We start from the raw sequence: 22,470 nt of genomic DNA, 5'->3' as shown, positions 1-22,470 counted from the left end.
TAGCAAACCCAGAATTTTTCGCCGCTAACCTAGCCAATTGCAAAGTGGCATCTAGGGTGAAAGAATTAGCCAATTTCAGAGCACGAATTCTGTCCATAATCTCCTCATAAGAAGAAGAATTATTATTGATCGCCTTTTCTAGCTCATCGAACCAGAAACACGCGGCTGTAGTGACAGGGACAATGCATGAAATTGGTTGTAGAAGGTAACCTTGCTGAACAAACATCTTTTTAAGCAAACCTTCTAATTTTTTATCCATAGGATCTTTGAAAGCACAACTATCTTCTATGGGTATAGTGGTGCGTTTGTTTAGAGTAGAAACCGCCCCCTCGACCTTGGGGACTGTCTGCCATAAGTCCTTTCTGGGGTCGACCATAGGAAACAATTTTTTAAATATGGGGGGAGGGACGAAAGGTATACCGGGCCTTTCCCATTCTTTATTTACAATGTCCGCCACCCGCTTGGGTATAGGAAAAGCTTCGGGGGGCCCCGGGACCTCTAGGAACTTGTCCATTTTACATAGTTTCTCTGGAATGACCAAATTCTCACAATCATCCAGAGTGGATAACACCTCCTTAAGCAGAGCGCGGAGATGTTCCAACTTAAATTTAAATGTAATCACATCAGGTTCAGCTTGTTGAGAAATTTTCCCTGAATCTGAAATTTCTCCCTCAGACAAAACCTCCCTGGCCCCCTCAGACTGGTGTAGGGGCCCTTCAGAACCAATATCATCAGCGTCCTCATGCTCTTCAGTATTTTCTAAAACAGAGCAGTCGCGCTTTCGCTGATAAGTGGGCATTTTGGCTAAAATGTTTTTGATAGAATTATCCATTACAGCCGTTAATTGTTGCATAGTAAGGAGTATTGGCGCGCTAGATGTACTAGGGGCCTCCTGTGTGGGCAAGACTGGTGTAGACGAAGGAGGGGATGATGCAGTACCATGCTTACTCCCCTCACTTGAGGAATCATCTTGGGCATCATTTTCTCTAAATTTTGTGTCACATAAATCACATCTATTTAAATGAGAAGGAACCTTGGCTTCCCCACATTCAGAACACAGTCTATCTGGTAGTTCAGACATGTTAAACAGGCATAAACTTGATAACAAAGTACAAAAAACGTTTTAAAATAAAACCGTTACTGTCACTTTAAATTTTAAACTGAACACACTTTATTACTGCAATTGCGGAAAAGTATGAAGGAATTGTTCAAAATTCACCAAAATTTCACCACAGTGTCTTAAAGCCTTAAAAGTATTGCACACCAAATTTGGAAGCTTTAACCCTTAAAATAACGGAACCGGAGCCGTTTTTATATTTAACCCCTTTACAGTCCCTGGTATCTGCTTTGCTGAGACCCAACCAAGCCCAAAGGGGAATACGATACCAAATGACGCCTTCAGAAAGTCTTTTATATGTATCAGAGCTCCTCACACATGCATCTGCATGTCATGCTTCTCAAAAACAAGTGCGCAATACAGGCGCGAAAATGAGACTCTGCCTATGACTAGGGAAAGCCCCTAGAGAATAAGGTGTCCAATACAGTGCCTGCCGGTTATTTTACAAAAATTCCCAAGATTAAAATAATTCCTCAAGGCTATGGAGTATAAAATATGTTTATATATAAATCGATTTAGCCCAGAAAATGTCTACAGTCTTAAAAAGCCCTTGTGAAGCCCTTTTTTTCTGTCTGTAATAAAAATGGCTTACCGGATCCCATAGGGAAAATGACAGCTTCCAGCATTACATCGTCTTGTTAGAATGTGTCATACCTCAAGCAGCAAAAGTCTGCTCACTGTTCCCCCAACTGAAGTTAATTCCTCTCAACAGTCCTGTGTGGAAACAGCCATCGATTTTAGTAACGGTTGCTAAAATCATTTTCCTCTTACAAACAGAAATCTTCATCTCTTTTCTGTTTCAGAGTAAATAGTACATACCAGCACTATTTTAAAATAACAAACTCTTGATTGAATAATAAAAACTACAGTTAAACACTAAAAAACTCTAAGCCATCTCCGTGGAGATGTTGCCTGTACAACGGCAAAGAGAATGACTGGGGAAGGCGGAGCCTAGGAGGGATCATGTGACCAGCTTTGCTGGGCTCTTTGCCATTTCCTGTTGGGGAAGAGAATATCCCACAAGTAAGGATGACGCCGTGGACCGGACACACCTATGTTGGAGAAATGCCTATAAATACACCCCTCACCACACCCACAATTCAGTTTAACGAATAGCCAAGAAGTGGGGTGATAAAAAAGTGCGAAAGCATATAAAATAAGGAATTGGAATAATTGTGCTTTATACAAAATCATAACCACCACAAAAAAAGGGCGGGCCTCATGGACTCTTGCTAATATGAAAGAAATGAATTTATCAGTTAAGTTCTTACATAAATTATGTTTTCTTTCATGTAATTAGCAAGAGTCCATGAGCTAGTGACGTATGGGATAATGATTACCCAAGATGTGGATCTTTCCACACAAGAGTCACTAGAGAGGGAGGGATAAAATAAAGACAGCCAATTCCTGCTGAAAATAATCCACACCCAAAATAAAGTTTAACGAAAAACATAAGCAGAAGATTCAAACTGAAACCGCTGCCTGAAGTACTTTTCTACCAAAAACTGCTTCAGAAGAAGAAAATACATCAAAATGGTAGAATTTAGTAAAAGTATGCAAAGAGGACCAAGTTGCTGCTTTGCAAATCTGATCAATCGAAGCTTCATTCCTAAACGCCCAGGAAGTAGAAACTGACCTAGTAGAATGAGCTGTAATCCTTTGAGGCGGAGTTTTACCCGACTCAACATAGGCAAGATGAATTAAAGATTTCAACCAAGATGCCAAAGAAATGGCAGAAGCTTTCTGGCCTTTTCTAGAACCGGAAAAGATAACAAATAAACTAGAAGTCTTTCGGAAAGACTTAGAAGCTTCAACATAATATTTCAAAGCTCTAACAACATCCAAAGAATGTAACGATTTCTCCTTAGAATTCTTAGGATTAGGACATAATGAAGGAACCACAATTTCTCTACTAATGTTGTTGGAATTCACAACTTTAGGTAAAAATTCAAAAGAAGTTCGCAACACTGCCTTATCCTGATGAAAAATCAGAAAAGGAGACTCACAAGAAAGAGCAGATAATTCAGAAACTCTTCTGGCAGAAGAGATTGCCAAAAGGAACAAAACTTTCCAAGAAAGTAATTTAATGTCCAATGAATGCATAGGTTCAAACGGAGGAGCTTGAAGAGCCCCTAGAACCAAATTCAAACTCCAAGGAGGAGAAATTGACTTAATGACAGGTTTTATACGAACCAAAGCTTGTACAAAACAATGAATATCAGGAAGATTAGCAATCTTTCTGTGAAAAAGAACAGAAAGAGCAGAGATTTGTCCTTTCAAGGAACTTGCGGACAAACCTTTATCTAAACCATCCTGAAGAAACTGTAAAATTCTCGGAATTCTGAAAGAATGCCAAGAAAAATGATGAGAAATACACCAAGAAATATAAGTCTTCCAGACTCTATAATATATCTCTCTAGATACAGATTTACGAGCCTGTAACATAGTATTAATCACAGCGTCAGAGAAACCTCTTTGACGAAGAATCAAGCGTTCAATCTCCATACCTTTAAATTTAAGGATTTCAGATCCTGATGGAAAAAAGGACCTTGTGACAGAAGGTCTGGTCTTAACGGAAGAGTCCACGGTTGGCAAGAGGCCATCCGGACAAGATCCGCATACCAAAACCTGTGAGGCCATGCCGGAGCTACCAGCAGAACAAACAAGCATTCCTTCAGAATCTTGGAGATTACTCTTGGAAGAAGAACTAGAGGCGGAAAGATATAGGCAGGATGATACTTCCAAGGAAGTGATAATGCATCCACTGCCTCCGCCTGAGGATCCCGGGATCTGGACAGATACCTGGGAAGTTTCTTGTTTAGATGGGACGCCATCAAATCTATTTCTGGAAGTTCCCACATTTGAACGATCTGAAGAAATACCTCTGGGTGAAGAGACCATTCGCCCGGATGCAACGTTTGGCGACTGAGATAATCCGCTTCCCAATTGTCTACACCTGGGATATGAACCGCAGAGATTAGACAGGAGCTGGATTCCGCCCAAACCAAAATTCGAGATACTTCTTTCATAGCCAGAGGACTGTGAGTTCCTCCTTGATCATTGATGTATGCCACAGTTGTGACATTGTCTGTCTGAAAACAAATGAACGATTCTCTCTTCAGAAGAGGCCAAAACTGAAGAGCTCTGAAAATTGCACGGAGTTCCAAAATATTGATCGGTAATCTCACCTCCTGAGATTCCCAAACTCCTTGTGCCGTCAGAGATCCCCACACAGCTCCCCAACCTGTGAGACTTGCATCTGTTGAAATTACAGTCCAGGTCGGAAGCACAAAAGAAGCCCCCTGAATTAAACGATGGTGATCTGTCCACCACGTTAGAGAGTGTCGAACAATCGGTTTTAAAGATATTAATGATATATCTTTGTGTAATCCTTGCACCATTGATTCAGCATACAAAGCTGAAGAGGTCGAATGTGAAAACGAGCAAAGGGGATCGCGTCCGATGCAGCAGTCATAAGACCTAGAATTTCCATGCATAAGGCTACCGAAGGGAATGATTGTGACTGAAGGTTTCGACAAGCTGCCATCAGTTTTAGACGCCTCTTGTCTGTTAAAGACAGAGTCATGGACACTGAATCTATTTGGAAACCCAGAAAGGTTACCCTTGTCTGAGGAATCAATGAACTTTTTGGTAAATTGATCCTCCAACCATGATCTTGAAGAAACAACACAAGTCGATTTGTATGAAATTCTGCTAAATGTAAAGACTGAGCAAGTACCAAGATATCGTCCAAATAAGGAAATACCACAATACCCTGTTCTCTGATTACAGACAGAAGGGCACCGAGAACCTTTGTAAAAATTCTTGGAGCTGTAGCAAGGCCAAACGGCAGAGCCACAAACTGGTAATGCTTGTCCAGAAAAGAGAATCTCAGGAACCGATAATGATCCGGATGAATTGGAATATGTGGATATGCATCCTGTAAATCTATTGTGGACATATAATTCCCTTGCTGAACAAAAGGCAAGATAGTCCTTACAGTTACCATCTTGAACGTTGGTATCCTTACATAACGATTCAATATTTTTAGATCCAGAACTGGTCTGAAGGAATTCTCCTTCTTTGGTACAATGAAGAGATTTGAATAAAACCCCATCCCCTGTTCCTGAACTGGAACTGGCATAATTACTCCAGTCAACTCTAGATCTGAAACACAATTCAGAAATGCTTGAGCTTTTACTGGATTTACTGGGACACGGGAAAGAAAAAATCTCTTTGCAGGAGGTCTCATCTTGAAACCAATTCTGTACCCTTCTGAAACAATGTTCTGAATCCAAAGATTGTGAACAGAATTGATCCAAATTTCTTTGAAAAAACGTAACCTGCCCCCTACCAGCTGAGCTGGAATGAGGGCCGCACCTTCATGTGGACTTAGAAGCAGGCTTTGCCTTTCTGGCTGGCTTGGATTTATTCCAGATTGGAGATGGTTTCCAAACTGAAACTGCTCCTGAGGATGAAGGATCAGGTTTTTGTTCTTTGTTGAAACGAAAGGAACGAAAACGATTATTAGCTCTGTTTTTACCCTTAGATTTTTTATCCTGTGGTAAAAAAGTTCCTTTCCCACCAGTAACAGTTGAAATAATAGAATCCAACTGAGAACCAAATAATTTGTTACCCTGGAAAGAAATGGAAAGTAGAGTTGATTTAGAAGCCATATCAGCATTCCAAGTCTTAAGCCATAAAGCTCTTCTAGCTAAAATAGCTAGAGACATAAACCTGACATCAACTCTGATAATATCAAAGATGGCATCACAGATAAAATTATTAGCATGCTGAAGAAGAAGAATAATATCATGAGAATCATGATGTGTTACTTGTTGCGCTAAGGTTTCCAACCAAAAAGTTGAAGCTGCAGCAACATCAGCCAAAGATATAGCAGGTCTAAGAAGATTACCTGAACACAGATAAGCTTTTCTTAGAAAGAACTCAATTTTCCTATCTAAAGGATCCTTAAACGAAGTACCATCTGACGTAGGAATAGTAGTACGTTTAGCAAGGGTAGAAATAGCCCCATCAACTTTAGGGATTTTGTCCCAAAATTCTAATCTGTCAGACGGCACAGGATATAATTGCTTAAAAAGTTTAGAGGGAGTAAATGAACTACCCAATGTATCCCATTCTTTGGAAATTACTGCAGAAATAGCATTAGGAACAGGAAAAACTTCTGGAATAACCACAGGAGATTTAAATACCTTATCCAAACGTTTAGAATTAGTATCAAGAGGACCAGAATCCTCTATTTCTAAAGCAATTAGAACTTCTTTAAGTAAAGAACGAATAAATTCCATTTTAAATAAATATGAAGATTTATCAGCATCAACCTCTGAGACAGAATCCTCTGAACCAGAAGAGTTATCAGAATCAGAATGATGATGTTCATTTAAAAATTCATCTGTAGGGAGAGAAGTTTTAAAAGATTTTTTACGTTTACTAGAAGGAGAAATAACAGACATAGCCTTCTTTATGGATTCTGAAACAAAATCTCTTATGTTATCAGGAACATTCTGCACCTTAGATGTTGAAGGAACTGCAACAGGCAATAGTACTTTACTAAAGGAAATATTATCTGCTTTAACAAGTTTGTCATGACAATCAATACAAACAACAGCTGGAGGAATAGCTACCAAAAGTTTACAGCAGATACACTTAGCTTTGGTAGATCCAGCACTAGACAGCGATTTTCCTGTAGTATCTTCTGACTCAGATGCAACGTGAGACATCTTGCAATATGTAAGAGAAAAAACAACAACATATAAAGCAAAATTGATCAAATTCCTTAAATGACAGTTTCAGGAATGGGAAAAAATGCCAAAGAACAAGCTTCTAGCAACCAGAAGCAATGAAAAATGAGACTTAAATAATGTGGAGACAAAAGCGACGCCCATATTTTTTAGCGCCAAATAAGACGCCCACATTATTTGGCGCCTAAATGCTTTTTGGTGCCAAAAATGACGCCACATCCGGAACGCCGACATTTTTGGCGCAAAATAACGTCAAAAAATGACGCAACTTCCGGCGACACGTATGACGCCGGAAACGGAAAATAATTTTTGCGCCAAAAAAGTCCGCACCAAGAATGACGCAATAAAATGAAGCATTTTCAGCCCCCGCGAGCCTAACAGCCCACAGGGAAAAAAGTCAAATTTTTGAAGGTAAGAAAAAATGATTAAATCAAATGCATTATCCCAAATATGAAACTGACTGTCTGAAAATAAGGAAAGTTGAACATTCTGAGTCAAGGCAAATAAATGTTTGAATACATATATTTAGAACTTTATAAACAAAGTGCCCAACCATAGCTTAGAGTGTCACAGAAAATAAGATTTACTTACCCCAGGACACTCATCTACATGTTTGTAGAAAGCCAAACCAGTACTGAAACGAGAATCAGTAGAGGTAATGGTATATATAAGAGTATATCGTCGATCTGAAAAGGGAGGTAAGAGATGAATCTCTACGACCGATAACAGAGAACCTATGAAATAGACCCCGTAGAAGGAGATCACTGCATTCAAATAGGCAATACTCTCCTCACATCCCTCTGACATTCACTGCACGCTGAGAGGAAAATAGGGGCTCCAACTTGCTGCGGAGCGCATATCAACGTAGAATCTAGCACAAACTTACTTCACCACCTCCATCGGAGGCAAAGTTTGTAAAACTGAATTGTGGGTGTGGTGAGGGGTGTATTTATAGGCATTTTGAGGTTTGGGAAACTTTGCCCCTCCTGGTAGGAATGTATATCCCATACGTCACTAGCTCATGGACTCTTGCTAATTACATGAAAGAAAGGGCTGGATCCTAAGCTTACATTCCTGCTTTTTACATAAAGATACCAAGCAAACAAAGGAAAATTGATAACAGGAGAAAATTAGAAAGTTGCTTAAAATTGCATGTTGTATCTAAATCATAAAAGAAAAAATGTGGGTTCAGTATCCCTTTAATCTTCAAAGTCCCCTTCTGTACTCAGAATCTCAAGCTATTTCTTTATGATTATTATATCTTATTATGTTAACAAAGTTTCTATTTCAATAGAGTTTGCTAAAAGTTAAACTATAAGGCTGTTTGTTAACACTCAGTATCTCTACAAGATGCGGTTTCCAATTCCCATTATTACACAGTAATGAATATTTAATAACTGCTAAATCCCATACAGCCTTGCCAGTGCCTAAATATAGCAAAGTAATATAGTAACGGACGTAAAATAAGCTAGAAGATTTTCAGTACTCACAGAATGACTCAGTTCCTCATATCGAGCATTAAAAACTTCTAGTTTTTCACTGATAATGTCATCAAGGATCCCACCGTCAATCAAAGTTTGGCCAAGTTCCCGGATTTGGGTTCTATTATCTGCAGGGTGGCGCAGGATCGATTCCAAAGACTAGAGGATTACAGATAAACATAAGTGACTTTTTAAATAAAATACTTCATGTAAAACAGATGGTGTGACAAGTCACACAGCAATATGGTAAATAAATACAACTAACAGAGGGAAGATGATTACTATTTTTAAATAATAACTTTATCATCTTCTCAATTTTATTACACTTTTATTCTAAATTATATGTTGTAATGTGAAAAAGGGACATGAAATAGCTTTTAATTATAAGACTTTTCTATAGAATTGCAAAAAATAAAGATCAGCCAAGTATGGATGCTTTCTAAATACATTAACATATTGTTTGCAGCATTTTTTTTATTTTTTTTACTCCCCCCAGCCACTTGCCTTATTTTGAGAAGACATTACGGGTTTGGAAATGGCATACATATAGCTTAAAACAAGATACATTGTTTTGCAGTCCTTATTTTATTATTCCTGCTAAGGCCAATTAGGGTCAGATATGGGGAAAGGTTAGGCTTGTAAACTCTGTATTGTGCACTTCCAATTCTTAAGACTTAGAAAACCCACAATTTAGAGAGTTAAATTACAGAAAAGGGGACAAAATGGTTGTTTCTATATAATTAGAATATGCTATAAAAATTAATTTGGGGTGAATTCATACTTTGCAGATGCAAAGCCCAGTTTCAAGGGAGCCCCTGCAGTGTTGAATGACGAATGTATAACTGGTCAGTTTTAGGTAAATATTTCAAAATATAATTTTTTTTTTTTGCTTAAAGGGACAGGAAACCCCAACATATTATTTCATGATTTGGATAGAACATACAATTTTAAACAATTTTTAATTTTACTTCTATTATTGAATTTGCTTCATTCTTTTGTTATCCTTTGCTGAAGGAACATCATTGCACTACTGGCAGCTAGCTGAACACATCTAGTTAGCCAATCACAAGAGACATAGGTGTACAGGCACCAATCAGCAGCTAGCTCCCACTAGTGTTGGATATGTGCATATTATTTTTCAACAATGGATACCAAGAGAACGAAGCACATTTGAAAATAGAAGTGAATTTAAAAGTGTCTTAAAATTATATGTTCTATCTGAATCATGCAAGTTTAATTGTGGCTTTCCTATCCCTTCAATCAATATCTGGGCATTGTGTTGTTCCTTTTCTGCTGTACTGGATGTTGTTGCTTGTAAGAATAATGTACTGTCCCTTTAATGTTTATAAAATAACCTGTAATTGTCTGATAGACTCTCTGCCCTCTTATTACAGAGATTATCAGAAGCAGAAATTGACGACGGCTTTTCTACTAATGGATATTAACAAACATGTACCTGTGCTTTAAGATTAAGTGCTTTATATTACCGCTTCCCAATACACTTACTAAAATCATTGTTGCTGTAATATTAATGGAAACTATTCACTGTAGACCAGAGGCCCAATAACTATATTTCATGAGCTACATATTCATTTATATTGGTAGAACCACTAAACGCTAACAGGGATAAAGGACTCTATTTTCTACGTATTCTTTGGTACTATACCTCCAATGCATTACTGACGGAATCAGCTTTGTCAGGAAGATTTGACGTAGTTTGTAATTTTTCTTCCAATGTATTTAGCCAAGCAGTCTCCAGTTTCAGAAAGTCCAACAGTTCTATCCAGCAAGACCAAACTTCCTACATTGAACAGATGAAAGTGGTGAGGGAAAATAAAATGATTAAAAAAAAACAGTCAATACAGTAGATTTGCATAATCAACAAATGCATGTTAACAATACAATGCAATGGGTACTAAGTCTGAACTTCAAATGAGTAGTAGATTTTTTTCTGACAAATTTCAAACAATGTCTTTGCATTAAGCCTATAGCAAAGCAATGTCTATTTCCACTCCTCCTGTATCCTGTGACAGCCATCAGCCAATCACATATTCATATACGTATGTTCTGTGAATTCTTGCACATGCTCAGTAGGAGCTCATTACTCAAAAGTGTAAATATAAAAAGCCAGTGCACATTTTGTTAATGGAAGTTAATTGGGAAGTAGTTTAAAATGGCATGCTCTATCTGAATCATGAGTTTAATTTTGACTTGAGTGTCCCTTTAAAGGGATATGAAACCCAGAAATGTTCTTTTTATATTCAGAGCATGACATTTTTTTAAAAAGATTCCATTTTACTTCTGTTATCAAATTTACTTAGTTCCCATGATATTCTGTGTTAAAGAGATACCTAGGTAGGCATCTGAAGCACAACATGGAAGGAAATAAAGCTGCCATCTTGTGTTCATGCAAATGGATAACATTCTTGCGAAACTGCTGTCATGTTGTGGTTCAGAAATGGGCGGGTTCCTAAGATTATGTCCCTGCTTTTCAACAAAAGATACCAAGAGAAAAAAGTAAAATTGATAATAAAAGTAAATGAGAAACTTGTTTAAAATTGCATGCTCTATCGGATTAATTAAAGAAAAATGTTGGCTTTCATATCCCTTTAACAATGACACTGTATTAATTTTATATTCCTTATTGCAAACATATAGATCAGTCCAGAGGATGGTGCATGCTATAGGGAGTCATTGCCCAGAGTCAAGACACTCCCAAAATGTTGCTATTGTTTTGGATTTTTTTAATCTAAATAAAGACATTTTTGAGCTGCTATTTTCTGGATTTTTTCCTATTCGCTAGTGAGGATTAATATATAAAGTATCCGCTTAAAAATGCATTTCCTGCTAGTTCTATTTTAAATGTAAAATTAATTCATGAATGAATTTAAAATAATTAATGTTATTAATGTTATTTAATTTACATGACAGAAAAGCACAATGTCTTTAACGTGACTCAATAAGAACTATAAGTAAATGTTTCGCAATGGCAAACAGCAACCAGGAATGCTTCACTATACGAGGAAATATTCCCCTTATGGTAGTTAAGTGATATAGATTTAGAATATTGAAAATCCAGGAATCCTAGCCTCTCCCTTCATTAATGGCGCAGTCTACACAAAAATTGTTATTGTATAAAAAGATAGATAATGCCTTAACTACCCATTCCCCAGTTTTGCACAACCAACATTGTTATATTAATTTACTTTATAACATTTAAACCTCTTAATATCTGCCTGTTTCTAAGCCACTACAGACAGCCCCTTATCACATGCTTTTTTATTTGCTTTTCACAACAAGAGACTGCTAGTTCATGTGGGACACTAAGAGGAACGTGTTATCTCTCTCTCCAGCACATTAAGGTAAGTATTTAACTCTTAAAAAAAAAAGAAAAAAAAGAAAAGAATGAATACTGATGAATTTAATTCTAGTAGGTGCATTGATATGGATTTTTATTTTTGTTTACCAAAATTAAAATCCCATTTTCGAGAAGACTGTGCACTGGTCTGAAAACAAATGCACATGCCTACTATTTATACTGGAGGAAAACGGCCCAAGAATACTATTAACTTTAAAAAAATATGTAAACAGATGTTTCTTTGTTTTAAAACCCAATACCTCCAGTGTGTGGCACTTTCCTCTGATCCTATTGCACAAGAGTTGGTAGTTGTCCAAAACCACGTTCAGTTCAGATGTCAGGTCCTGGCCCCCAGCAGATCCCTTGGCAGCCAACGTCTTAATATTGTCCTTCAGTATCTTCACACGCACCTCCTTCTGCAGAACATCCTCTTTTGCTCTCTGTGCATAGAAATAGAAAAGTAGGTAATTCTATTGCTATCATAAGAAAAAAAACAATGTATTTACATTAAGCCAATAGCAAAGTTATGTCATTTTTCACTCCTCCTGTATCATGTGACAGCGATCAGCCAATCACAAATGCATATACGTATATACTGTGAATTCTTGCACATGCTCAGTAAGAGCTGGTGACTCAAAAATTGTAAATATAAAAAGACTGTGCACATTTTGTTAATGGAAGTAAATTGGAAAGTTGTTTAAAATTGCCTGCTGTATCTGAATCATGAAAATTTAATTTTGACTTGAGTGTCTCTTTAATCAGTTTTTTAAACCATAAACATGCACGATATGTGGGGCCCTCACTGATACAGGGGAAGCACAATTTTCTTTATTTGGATATTGCTCTCCTTTATTTTATTTGTAATATAGGGTTAAAACGGGATATTAAACACATCTTGCTCTTGAGTAAAAATTGTGCTTGCCCCACGCTCCTTAAAGAGGTGGAAAAAGCAAATTCAGTAACATTGGTTTTCCTCAGAATACTTCAAATTGCCTAAATTAGCTATTTGATTGGTAGAATTTCTATGAAAACCTAGGTTACAGAATTTGTTTTTAAACATTTAGATCAATGAAACTAAAGTGGTGTGTCGGGATATGGAAGCTAAGCTGAGGGTTTATAAACAGAATTAAAGGGACATGAAACCAAATATTTTTCTTTCATGAGTCAGACAGAACATACCATTTTAAATGACTTTTCAATTTACTTCTGATATCAATTTTACTACATTCTCTTAGTATCCTTTGTAAAAGGAGCAGCCATACACTACTGAGAACACATTGGGAAAGCCAATGATAAGAGGTATATATGTGTCGCCACCAATCAGCAGCTAGCTCCCAGCTCTTGAGCCTACCTATGTATGGTTTTCAACAAAGGATTACAAAAGAACGAACCAAATTTGATAATAGAAGTAAATTGTAACGATGTTTAAAATTGTATTCTCAATCTGAATCATTTTTTTGGATTTCATGTTCCTTTAAGGTAAAGAAATAAAACTTAAAGGGACACTGAACAAAAATTTGTTCTTTTGTGATTCAGATAGAGCATGCAATTTTAAGCAACTTTCTAATTTACTCCTATTATCAAATTCTCTTCATTCTCTTGGTATCTTTATTTTAAAAGCTAGAATGTAAGTTTAGATGCTGGCCCATGTTTGGTGAACAACCTGGGTTGTTCTTGCTGATTGGTGGATAAATTCACCCACCAATAAACAAGTGCTGTCCAGGGTCTGAACCAAAAATGGTCTGTCTCCTTAGCTTAGATGCATTCTTTTTCAAATAAAGATAGCAAGAGAACGAAGTAAAATTGCTAATAGGAGTAAATAAGAAAGTTGCTTAAAAGTTGCACGAAAGAAAAAAAATTGTGTTCAGTGTCCCTTTAACTACAAAAATCCCTATAGACTTTAATGGTGAATTGTGTAGACAAATAAATGGACTAGCTTTTCTAAATGATTGTGATTAACCCCATAATGTTCTCTGCCGTATGAAACATGCTATAAAAAATGACCACTTTAGCCATAATAACACAAGTACCAATCTCAGGACATAATAAAAAAGCGGATTAGTGCATACACTCTAGTGCACAAGCTTGATTGACATGCAAGCTTGTGAACAGTGCAGACTCACCAATCAGAACCTGTCTAGGCTAAATAAACCTCCTTTACAATGGCCTTTATTGCAAAGGGCTTTAAAAAAAATGACAGTCCCAGAATCCTACTGGATTTTCTGCCCTTTTAATCTTGAAACGTTTTTTAAGGCACATAGTGTGTAATAATGCCCTCATATTATTCATACTGTATTGTTAATCAAATTCCATTTTTAAAACTAAAATAACAACATAGCATTGAAAAAAATACTGATAATATAGTACTATTTTTATTTGGTTATTCCATATTCTCAGTACAACGTCTTACTTTCATTTCCTGCACCGCACTTTCAAGCTCTTCAGGCGACTTGTACTCAAAATCCTTCTCCAAATATTCTTCCTCCGCCTGAGTCATCCATTCCTGCATCTCAGCCAAATCCTTCTTCAAGTTTACAGCTTTCTCTTGACTTTCAGACAATTTATTCATTTGATGAATGACCTACAAAAAAAACGGTGTTTGTAAAATGTATATAGAAGATCTGGCATCAGAATAATCTTCTTAAACAACTAAAATAAAACATTAAAAACGACATCAAGTACAAATAGTCTCTCTTTCTTTTTACCTCTCTATCCATCTACCTACACTTTTGGATACAATAAGCTCTTTTGATCCACTAGCATAGACCAGAAGTTCTGCACCACACATTTTTATAACACCTCAATATTATTACATCCACCAAAATATACATTTTAGCGACATGAAAGTCAAAATAAAAAATTCATCATTCAGATAGAGCAAGCAATTTTAAACAACTTTCCAACTTACTTCTATAATCAAATTTGCTTCATTCTCTTGGTATCCTTTGCTGAAGGTTCAGCAACGTACAACTGAGAGCTAGCTGAACACATGGAAAGAGCCAATATCAAAAGGCAAGACGTAAATTGTAAAAATAATAATATTTTTTTTTTTTTTTTTTTAAATTTATGTTCTGAATCATGCCAGTTTAATTTTAACTTTACTATCCCTTTAGGATACTATAGTCCTTAAAGGGACATGAAAACCAAAAATGTTCTTTTATTATTTAGATTGAGAATATAATTTTAAACAACTTTCCAATTTACTTCTATTATTTAATTTGCTTCATTCTCTTGTTATCCTTTGCTGTAAGGTGTATCAAGGAAAGTTCAGGAGCAGCAAAGAACCTAGGTTCTAGATGCTGATTGGTGGCTGCATATATACACAGATTGTCATTGGCTCACCCATTTGTTTAGTTAGAAACCAGTAGTGCATTGCTGCTCCTTCACCAAATGATACCAAGAGAAAGAAGCTAATTTGATAATAAAAGTAAATTGGAAAGTTCTTTAAAATTGTATGGTCTATCTGAATGTCCCATTAATAATAAAATATGACTCACTTAAGCAGAATTTTATTTATGTCTTCTTGGAAAAAAACAACCCTGTGTTAAAATTAGGATTATCTAGTGAATTTTATTGGCCCAGAGGGAAAAAATAATAGTCCACTCAATGTAGGAAAATTAGATTTCTTACTCGTCCAGGGTTAGTGGAAATGTCCATCCCTGCCTATAACCCTAATGCCTACAAACAATGACTCTCAGGATGACCTGTGTATATGGTAAAATTCTTGTCGGAAACACCAAAGACACACTACTTAGGAACAATTTCTATACACTTCATTGAGAAACTGTTTCTGATTGAATTGAATTAAATGGACATCCTTGAGATGGTAATATAAAATGATAAATCATATAATATATATATATATATATATATATATATATATATATATATATATATATATATATATATATATATATATATATAAATAATTTATAATTTTATATGAAAATATATTGCAGCCATATATATATATATATATATATATATATATATATATATATGTCTGCAATATATTTTAATTATTTAGTTTGTCCCCCTTTCATTTAATTCCATTCTGAAATTGTGAGCTTTTCAGTTCCTGTTAGAAATGGAAGTGCAGAACACTGTTATATTCCACACAGCCATTGGCTGCACACTCTGGTGACCTTTTTATAACTGTCCCTAACTGGCCACAGCAGAGAAGGTAACCTAAGTTACAACATGTCAGCTCCCATTGTTTTATAGACACTAAAATGTTACTTATTTAGTCAATATTTATACAGCTAATGCAACTTTAAAAAAAAACCAACTCTACATGATATTCTCAAACTAATCTTTTCTTTGAATGCATCACTCTGTCATTTTTTTAGTTTTTTATGTCCCTTTAATGTTGAAAACTTTTGTGCAATCCAACCTGCTATTTAGATAGCAGAGGTTATATTTACCTGCTTACTGAGTCTCTCCCACTGAGCCTGCTGGTCAGCTAGTCTGGGCTGCACCCAAGTATTAAGCATTGCGTCAGGTAGATTTCTCAATGCCACATCCACTTCATTCAGCTTTTTTAGAGAAGATTCAATAACTTCCATTTCATTGACAAGGGCCTATAAACAATTTTAATGAGAATAAATCAAATCTGCAATACTTACATAGAATAAAATGTCTATATATTATGGTTACCCATATAGAATTTCTATTTGCTTCTCCAACTAGTCTAGGAGAGAGTGTGCAGAGAGAGAGAGAGTGCAGAGAGAGAGATAGAGTGCGGAGAGAGAGAGTGCGGAGAGAGTCCAGAGAGAGAGAGAGAGTGCAGAGAGAGAGAGAGAGAGAGTGCAGAGAGAGAGAGAGAGAGTGCAGAGAGAGAGAGAGAGAGTGCAGAGAGAGAGATAGAGAGAGTGCAGAGAGAGAGAGAGTGCAGAGAGAGAGAGAGAGAGAGAGAGAGTGCAGAGAGAGAGAGAGTGCAGAGAGAGAGAGAGAGTGTGTGTGGAGGGAGAGATAGATAGAGAGATCAGTTATCAGGGTTTTTTTTTCCATGTGATAGGAAATATTTGCACAATATATTCCTTTACGTGGCAGAAACACAACGTGCATTTTGTTTTTTAAAGTTTGCATGTATGTGCTAATCTGTATTCATTGTTGACAGAGGGCTAGGGCTATGGTGAATGCTGACAGAGGGCTAGGGCTATGGTGAATGCTGACAGAGGGCTAGGGCTATGGTGAATGCTGACAGAGGGCTAGGGCTATGGTGAATGCTGACAGAGGGCTAGGGCTATGGTGAATGTTGACAGAGGGCTATGGTGAATGTTGACAGAGGGCTATGGTGAATGTTGACAGAGAGCTAGGGTGAATGTTGACAGAGGGCTAGGGTGAATTCTGACGGAGGGCTAGGGTGAATGCTGACGGAGGGCTATGGTGAATGTTGACGGAGGGCTATGGTGAATGTTTACAGAGGGCTATGGTGAATGTTGACAGAGGGCTATGGTGAATGTTGACAGAGGGCTATGGTGAATGCTGACGGAGGGCTATGGTGAATGCTGATGGAGGGCTATGGTGAATGCTGACGGAGGGCTATGGTGAATGCTGACGGAGGGCTATGGTGAATGCTGACGGAGGGCTATGGTGAATGCTGACGGAGGGCTATGGTGAATGCTGACGGAGGGCTATGGTGAATGCTGACAGAGGGCTAGGGCTATGGTGAATGCTGACGGAGGGCTATGGTGAATGTTGACAGAGGGCTAGGGTGAATGTTGACAGAGGGCTAGGGTGAATGTTGACAGAGGGCTAGGGTGAATGTTGACAGAGGGCTAGGGTGAATGTTGACAGAGGGCTAGGGTGAATTCTGACGGAGGGCTAGGGTGAATGCTGACGGAGGGCTATGGTGAATGTTGACGGGAGGGCTAAGGTGAATGTTGACAGAGGGCTATGGTGAATGTTGACAGAGGGCTATGGTGAATGCTGACGGAGGGCTATGGTGAATGCTGACGGAGGGCTATGGTGAATGCTGACGGAGGGCTATGGTGAATGCTGACGGAGGGCTATGGTGAATGCTGACGGAGGGCTATGGTGAATGCTGACGGAGGGCTATGGTGAATGCTGACAGAGGGCTAGGGCTATGGTGAATGCTGACGGAGGGCTATGGTGAATTCTGACAGAGGGCTATGGTGAATGCTGACGGAGGGCTATGGTGAATGCTGACGGAGGGCTATGGTGAATGCTGACGGAGGGCTATGGTGAATGTTGACAGAGGGCTAGGGTGAATGTTGACAGAGGGCTAGGGTGAATGTTGACAGAGGGCTAGGGTGAATTCTGACGGAGGGCTATGGTGAATGTTGACAGAGGGCTATGGTGAATGTTTACAGAGGGCTATGGTGAATGTTGACAGAGGGCTATGGTGAATGCTGACGGAGGGCTATGGTGAATGCTGACGGAGGGCTATGGTGAATGCTGACAGAGGGCTAGGGCTATGGTGAATGCTGACGGAGGGCTATGGTGAATTCTGACAGAGGGCTATGGTGAATGCTGATGGAGGGCTATGGTGAATGCTGACGGAGGGCTATGGTGAATGCTAACGGAGGGCTATGGTGAATGCTGACAGAGGGCTATGGTGAATGCTGACGGAGGGCTATGGTGAATGCTGACGGAGGGCTATGGTGAATGCTGACAGAGGGCTATGGTGAATGCTGACAGAGGGCTATGGTGAATGCTGACAGAGGGCTATGGTGAATGCTGACAGAGGGCTATGGTGAATGCTGACAGAGGGCTATGGTGAATGCTGACAGAGGGCTATGGTGAATGCTGACAGAGGGCTATGGTGAATGCTGACAGAGGGCTATGGTGAATGCTGACAGAGGGCTATGGTGAATGCTGACAGAGGGCTAGGGCTATGGTGAATGCTGACGGAGGGCTAGGGCTATGGTGAATGCTGACGGAGGGCTATGGTGAATGCTGACGGAGGGCTATGGTGAATGCTGACAGAGGGCTAGGGCTATGGTGAATGCTGACGGAGGGCTATGGTGAATTCTGACAGAGGGCTATGGTGAATTCTGACAGAGGGCTATGGTGAATTCTGACAGAGGGCTATGGTGAATGCTGACAGAGGGGATGGTGAATGCTGACGGAGGGCTATGGTGAATTCTGACGGAGGGCTATGGTGAATGCTGACGGAGGGCTATGGTGAATGCTGACGGAGGGCTATGGTGAATGCTGACGGAGGGCTATGGTGAATTCTGACAGAGGGCTTTGGTGAATGCTGACGGAGGGCTATGGTGAATGCTGACGGAGGGCTATGGTGAATGCTGACGGAGGGCTATGGTGAATGCTGACGGAGGGCTATGGTGAATGCTGACGGAGGGCTTTGGTGAATTCTGACAGAGGGCTCTGGTGAATGCTGACGGAGGGCTATGGTGAATGCTGACGGAGGGCTATGGTGAATGCTGACGGAGGGCTATGGTGAATGCTGACAATTTTTTAAACTAATGAACAAAATATTAATAGGGAATACAATGAAAAGGTATCTCAGAGTATACAAAAGGAACAGCATTAAAAATAGCTAAGTCATGATAGTGATGTAGCTCAGAATATTGCAACACCTGTTTCTTTCATGTAATTAACAAGAGTCCATGAGCTAGTGACGTATGGGATATACATTCCTACCAGGAGGGGCAAAGTTTCCCAAACCTTAAAATGCCTATAAATACACCCCTCACCACACCCACAAATCAGTTTTACAAACTTTGCCTCCAAGGGAGGTGGTGAAGTAAGTTTGTGCTAGATTCTACGTTGATATGCGCTCCGCAGCAAGTTGGAGCCCGGTTTTCCTCTCAGCGTGCAGTGAATGTCAGAGGGATGTGAGGAGAGTATTGCCTATTGAATGCAGTGATCTCCTTCTACGGGGTCTATTTCATAAGGTTCTCTGTTATCGGTCGTAGAGATTCATCTCTTACCTCCCTTTTCAGATCGACGATATACTCTTATATTTACCATTTCCTCTACTGATTCTCGTTTCAGTACTGGTTTGGCTTTCTACAAACATGTAGATGAGTGTCCTGGGGTAAGTAAGTCTTATTTTCTGTGACACTCTAAGCTATGGTTGGGCACTTTATTTATAAAGTTCTAAATATATGTATTCAAACATTTATTTGCCTTGACTCAGAATGTTCAACTTTCCTTATTTCCAGACAGTCAGTTTCATATTTGGGATTATGCTTTAATTATCATATTTTTTCTTACCTCAAAAATTTGACTTTTTCCCTGTGGGCTGTTAGGCTCGCGGGGGCTGAAAATGCTTCATTTTATTGCGTCATTTTTGGCGCGGACTTTTTTGGCGCAAAAATTCATTTCCGTTTCCGGCGTCATACGTGTCGCCGGAAGTTGCGTCATTTTTTGACGTTATTTTGCGCCAAAAATGTCGGCGTTCCGGATGTTGCGTCATTTTTGGCGCAAAAAAGCATTTAGGCGCCAAATAATGTGGGCGTCTTTTTTGGCGCCAAAAAATATGGGCGTCGCTTTTGTCTCCACATTATTTCAGTCTCATTTTTCATTTGCTTCTGGTTGCTAGAAGCTTGATGTTTGGCATTTTTTTCCCATTCCTGAAACTGTCTTATAAGGAATTTGATCTATTTTGCTTTATATGTTGTTTTTTCTCTTACATATTGCAAGATGTCTCACGTTGCATCTGAGCCAGAAGATACTACAGGAAAACCTCTGCCTGCTGGATCTACCAAAGCTAAGTGTATCTGCTGTAAACTTTTGGTAGCTATTCCTCCAGCTGTTGTTTGTATTAAATGTCATGACAAACTTGTTAATGCAGATAATATTTCCTTTAGTGATGTACCATTGCCTGTTGCAGTTCCCTCAACATCTAAGGTGCAGAATGTTCCTGATAACATAAGAGATTTTGTTTCTGAATCCATAAAGAAGGCTTTGTCTGTTATTTCTCCTTCTAGTAAACGTAAAAAGTCTTTTAAATCTTCTCTTTCTACAGATGAATTTTTAAATGAACACCATCATTCTGATTCTTTGGACTCTTCTGGTTCAGAGGATTCTGTCTCAGAGATTGATGCTGATAAATCTTCATATTTATTTAAGATGGAATTTATTCGCTCTTTACTTAAAGAAGTACTAATTGCTTTAGAAATAGAGGATTCTAGTCCTCTTGATACTAATTCTATACGTTTAGATAAGGTTTTTAAAGCTCCTGCGGTTATTCCAGAAGTCTTTCCTGTTCCTAATGCTATTTCTGCAGTAATTGCTAAGGAATGGGATAGATTGGGTAATTCATTTACTCCTTCTAAACGTTTTAAGCAATTATATCCTGTTCCGCCTGACAGGTTAGAATTTTGGGACAAAATCCCTAAAGTTGATGGGGCTATTTCTACCCTTGCTAAACGTACTACCATTCCTACATCAGATGGTACCTCGTTTAAGGATCCTTTAGATAGAAAAATTGAATCTTTTCTAAGAAAAGCTTATCTATGTTCAGGTAATCTTCTTAGACCTGCTATATCATTGGCTGATGTTGCTGCAGCTTCAACTTTTTGGTTGGAAACTCTAGCGCAACAAGTAGCAAATCGTGATTCTCATGATATTATTATTCTTCTCCAGCATGCTAATAATTTCATCTGTGATGCCATTTTTGATATTATTAGAGTTGATGTTAGATTTATGTCTCTGGCTATCTTAGCCAGAAGAGCTTTATGGCTTAAGACTTGGAATGCTGATATGGCTTCTAAATCAACTCTACTTTCCATTTCTTTCCAGGGAAACAAATTATTTGGTTCTCAGTTGGATTCTATTATTTCAATTGTTACTGGTGGGAAAGGAACTTTTTTACCACAGGATAAAAAATCTAAAGGTAAAAACAGGGCTAACAATCGTTTTCGATCCTTTCGTTTCAACAAAGAACAAAAGCCTGATCCTTCGTCCTCAGGAGCAGTTTCAGTTTGGAAACCATCTCCAGTCTGGAATAAATCCAAGCCTGCTAGAAAGGCAAAGCCTGCTTCTAAGTTCACATGAAGGTACGGCCCTCATTCCAGTTCCGCTGGTAGGGGGCAGGTTACGTTTTTTCAAAGAAATTTGGATCAATTCTGTTCACAATCTTTGGATTCAGAACATTGTTTCAGAAGGGTACAGAATTGGTTTCAAGATGAGACCTCCTGCAAAGAGATTTTTTCTTTCCCATGTCCCAGTAAATCCAGTGAAAGCTCAAGCATTTCTGAATTGTGTTTCAGATCTAGAGTTGGCTGGAGTAATTATGCCAGTTCCAGTTCCGGAACAGGGGATGGGGTTTTATTCAAATCTCTTCATTGTACCAAAGAAGGAGAATTCCTTCAGACCAGTTCTGGATCTAAAATTATTGAATCGCTATGTAAGGATACCAACGTTCAAGATGGTAACTGTAAGGACTATATTGCCTTTTGTTCAGCAAGGGAATTATATGTCCACAATAGATTTACAGGATGCATATCTGCATATTCCGATTCATCCAGATCATTATCAGTTCCTGAGATTCTCTTTTCTAGACAAGCATTACCAATTTGTGGCTCTACCGTTTGGCCTTGCTACAGCTCCAAGAATTTTCACAAAGATTCTCGGTGCCCTTCTGTCTGTAATCAGAGAACAGGGTATTGTGGTATTTCCTTATTTGGACGATATCTTGGTACTTGCTCCGTCTTTACATTTAGCAGAGTCTCATACGAATCGACTTGTGTTGTTTCTTCAAGATCATGGTTGGAGGATCAATTTACTAAAAAGTTCTTTGATTCCTCAAACAAGGGT

At 38.4% G+C, this 22,470-nt stretch overlaps 1 protein-coding gene across 5 annotated transcripts in view; it reads right to left on the bottom strand.

The window, feature by feature from the left end:
• The window catches only part of UTRN (utrophin), a 1,395,536-nt gene that overhangs the window by 970,140 nt on the left and 402,926 nt on the right, over positions 1-22,470 (bottom strand). For all 5 annotated transcript variants that reach the window (XM_053711837.1, XM_053711835.1, XM_053711836.1 and 2 more), the window contains 5 exons: positions 16,143-16,298; positions 14,129-14,299; positions 11,979-12,158; positions 10,027-10,161; positions 8,370-8,519 (listed from right to left, as the gene is read on the bottom strand). In XM_053711837.1, the coding sequence (XP_053567812.1) occupies positions 8,370-8,519; positions 10,027-10,161; positions 11,979-12,158; positions 14,129-14,299; positions 16,143-16,298 (792 nt within the window). The remainder of the gene's footprint in view (positions 1-8,369; positions 8,520-10,026; positions 10,162-11,978; positions 12,159-14,128; positions 14,300-16,142; positions 16,299-22,470) is intronic.

The sequence above is a fragment of the Bombina bombina genome, chromosome 4 (genome assembly GCF_027579735.1).
Source record: "Bombina bombina isolate aBomBom1 chromosome 4, aBomBom1.pri, whole genome shotgun sequence".
NCBI lineage: Eukaryota > Metazoa > Chordata > Amphibia > Anura > Bombinatoridae > Bombina > Bombina bombina.
The sequence above is the reverse complement of the archived record's forward strand: the minus strand, read 5'-3'. Positions and strand labels throughout refer to the sequence as shown.